Genomic DNA, 3,255 nt, shown 5'->3' with positions numbered 1-3,255 from the left:
AAAAAAAAAAAAAAAAAAAAAAAAAAAAAAAAAAAAAAAAAAAAAAAAAAAAAAAAAAAAAAAAAAAAAAAAAAAAGAAAAAAAAAAAAAAAAAAAAAAAAAAAAAAAAAAAAAAAAAAAAATGTAATTTGTATATTTATTATATATCCATATATAATATATATAATTTTTATGTAAAAAATATATATAATATATATATATATATAAAGGGACATCAGTATATAAATGTTATATTACATTATATATATATTATATGTATAATATAATATATATGTATGGCTTCTTTAATATTACATATGAAAAAAAAAATTCATCCTAATGTTTCCACAAATGTTTATATAAATAAAACATTTGAATTACATATATTTTTAATATAATATATATTATATTTGCAAAAGCACTTTATAATATAAAAAATATATCAGTGAAATTAAAATTTCAGTTATAATCTAATATTAATATTTGATTTATATTTTTTAATATCAATAAAAATATATATATAAAATGATAATATTTTCCTTTATTTTCTATATATTTATAATATGAACATATATATGAACATATTATATTTTGTGAATTAAATTAAATCCTTACGACGGTGAAAAAAAAAAAATATATATATAAAATAAAATTTAAAAGGTATAAATCAAATATATATTTTATATGATTATAATATGATTTTATATATATATTTATATATGTCAAAAAAAAAAAAAAAAAAAAAACAGTCACATTTAATTAGACATACATGAATATGAAATTCCATGGAATAATTCGTTCTTTTTTGTACTTTTTTTTAAAGGCACGTTTTAGATATTAAATTTTAAACAAAAAAAAAAAAAAAAAAAAAAATATAAAATAAATATGTTCATATATAGTAAATGTATACATTAAATTTGTATTAATATTATAAGTTTTTGTTATTAAGAAAAAAATATATATGCACGAATATTATTTTTTACAAAATTATATAGTAATTTATATGAATTAGAAAAAAAAAAAATAAAAATATAATAAAAATAAAATTTATAAAAAAGTTATAATGATTAAATAAAGATTAAATAAAATAATAAATACATACATATAAATATACATATATATATATATATATATATATATATATATATATATTGATTTATATATAATATATATTATTTTTTTTATTCTTTTATTATTCAATTAAGATCTATCCTATTTCCAAATTTAGCATAAAGTTCTGTTTTTAATTGTTGCTTTTCACTTAGTTTTGTTTTATATTCTAATTCCATTTCATTTAATTTTGTTAGCTCTTCAGATTTTCTATCCTCTAAATTTTCTTCTATATAATCCAAGTCGAATTTAAAAAAGCAGTCACCTAAAGTGTAAAAAAAGAAATATATGAATAAAATGTATGTATGTATGTATATATATATATATATATATATATATTATGTATGTGTATATTTTGTGTACCTATATTTAACATGACGTCATTTGAATCAAAAGCTAATGAAACTTCGTCAATAGAAGAATCAATATTCATAATATTTTCTTTCATCATTTTTATTTTATGTTCATATAAAGGTTCTTTATAATGTAAATTTGTAAACTTCCCAATTTTTTTTTGATCTTCCACTGTCATATCTAAACCTAAGTCATATTTGTTTTGTTTTATGTCACCCATTTTTTCTTCTTTTTTTTAAAAAATTAAAAACAGTGTTTAAATATATATATATATATATATATATATATATATATATATATATACAGAACAATAAGAATTCGAAAGTTATTAAATTATATAAAGAAAATAAAAAAAAAAAGATCAATGTTATATGATATAAATTTTTTATATATTAAACTATTTCATCAAAATTATTTCCTACTTTTATATTTCTTTTAATATATATTATTTATCATCATAATATACATGTATAATATATATATAATATTCTAATTATATAAAAAATGAATGTTTTAAAAATGGAAAGACTAGTTTAAAAATATAGAAATTTAAAAAAAAAAAAAAAAAAAAATATATATATATTTATATGTACATAATTGTAAAAAAAATTAATCATTCCCCTGGTATAAAATAAGTATATATATATATATTTTTATTTTAATTTGTTATATAAATGAAATGTTAAAAAGTGTTGAGATCCAAAAGTATCGTATTTTATATATATGATAAATGTATATAAATATATATATATATATATATTTTTTGTACAATATTGAAATAAAAAAAAAAAAAAAAAACGGGAAATTTTCTTTAAATTATTATTTACATATATATATATATATATATATATATGTATGTATGTATGTATAAAGAATATATAATATGTAAAAGAAAAAAAGGAAAAAAGTTACCCCCCGTATGTAATAATTTTATATTTTTTTTTATCGCCATATATATAAAAAAGAGTATTATAAGAACAGAAAATTAAAAATACATTTTAACCTATATAAAATTTTTTTTTTTTATTGAAAGGGGCAAAATATTTAATTAAACGATATATTTTTATATATACACATAATATATATATGTATAATAATAATAATAATAATAATATATATATATATATATATATATATATATATATATATATTAGGTTTGATAAAGAAAAAATAATAACCAAATAAATATAATAAATATGTAATATATATATATATATTACTAAATTATTATATACATTTTGTTTATATTCATAAAATATATAATATGTTAAAAAAAAAAATAAATAAATTAGGGTATGTTTTGATTGTGTATTAGTAAGAAGAAATATATTTTATATGAACTCTCTTAATGAACAATATATGTAATTTATTTTTTTTTATTTTTTTTTTAATTTTGTGCTAAATATAAATAATAATAAATAAAAGTATTGTTTTAATATTTATAATATTTATATTATAATATTTTTTTTCTTCTCAAATTTTTGTTATGTGTGGATACATAAACATATTTTTTTAATAAATAGATATATATACATATAATTTTATATATATATAAGGAAGAAAAAATGGATAGCTTCTTAAACCGATTAAATGTGTTGTTTTATTCTATGGCCCTGTGCTTTTTAATATTGTGTGCTTTCAATTATGGAACATCTTTTTATTTATTTGATCAGGAAGAAATAAAAACAAATATCGAGGTGAGAAGTATCAAAAGACTTGTATATAATAGATACATAAATGCTGATGAAGCAGTATTATCTTTAGATGTTTCTTATGATATGAGAAAAGCATTTAATTGGAATTTAAAACAAC

General features: G+C 14.2%; 2 protein-coding genes across 2 annotated transcripts in view; one reads left to right on the top strand and one right to left on the bottom strand.

Annotated features, from left to right (window-relative positions):
- Positions 1-1,175: 1,175 nt before the first annotated feature.
- Positions 1,176-1,663, bottom strand: PGSY75_0904500 (putative prefoldin subunit; the record flags this gene model as incomplete). The annotated part of the gene is made up of 2 exons (XM_018785456.1): positions 1,176-1,354; positions 1,453-1,663. The coding sequence occupies 2 exons, from the start codon at positions 1,661-1,663 to the stop codon at positions 1,176-1,178; spliced, it is 390 nt and encodes a 129-aa protein (XP_018641797.1).
- A 1,345-nt stretch (positions 1,664-3,008) lies between these two features.
- Positions 3,009-3,255, top strand: part of PGSY75_0904400 (putative signal peptidase complex subunit 3) — a gene marked incomplete at both ends in the record, with an annotated part of 558 nt that continues 311 nt past the window's right edge. The window contains one exon of the mRNA XM_018785455.1: positions 3,009-3,255. This exon is cut by the window's right edge and continues 311 nt beyond it. Coding sequence (XP_018641796.1) covers positions 3,009-3,255 — 247 coding nt within the window.

Source organism: Plasmodium gaboni, chromosome 9, assembly GCF_001602025.1.
Source record: "Plasmodium gaboni strain SY75 chromosome 9, whole genome shotgun sequence".
Lineage (NCBI taxonomy): Eukaryota > Apicomplexa > Aconoidasida > Haemosporida > Plasmodiidae > Plasmodium > Plasmodium gaboni.
This window is presented reverse-complemented; position numbering and strand designations above follow the sequence as displayed.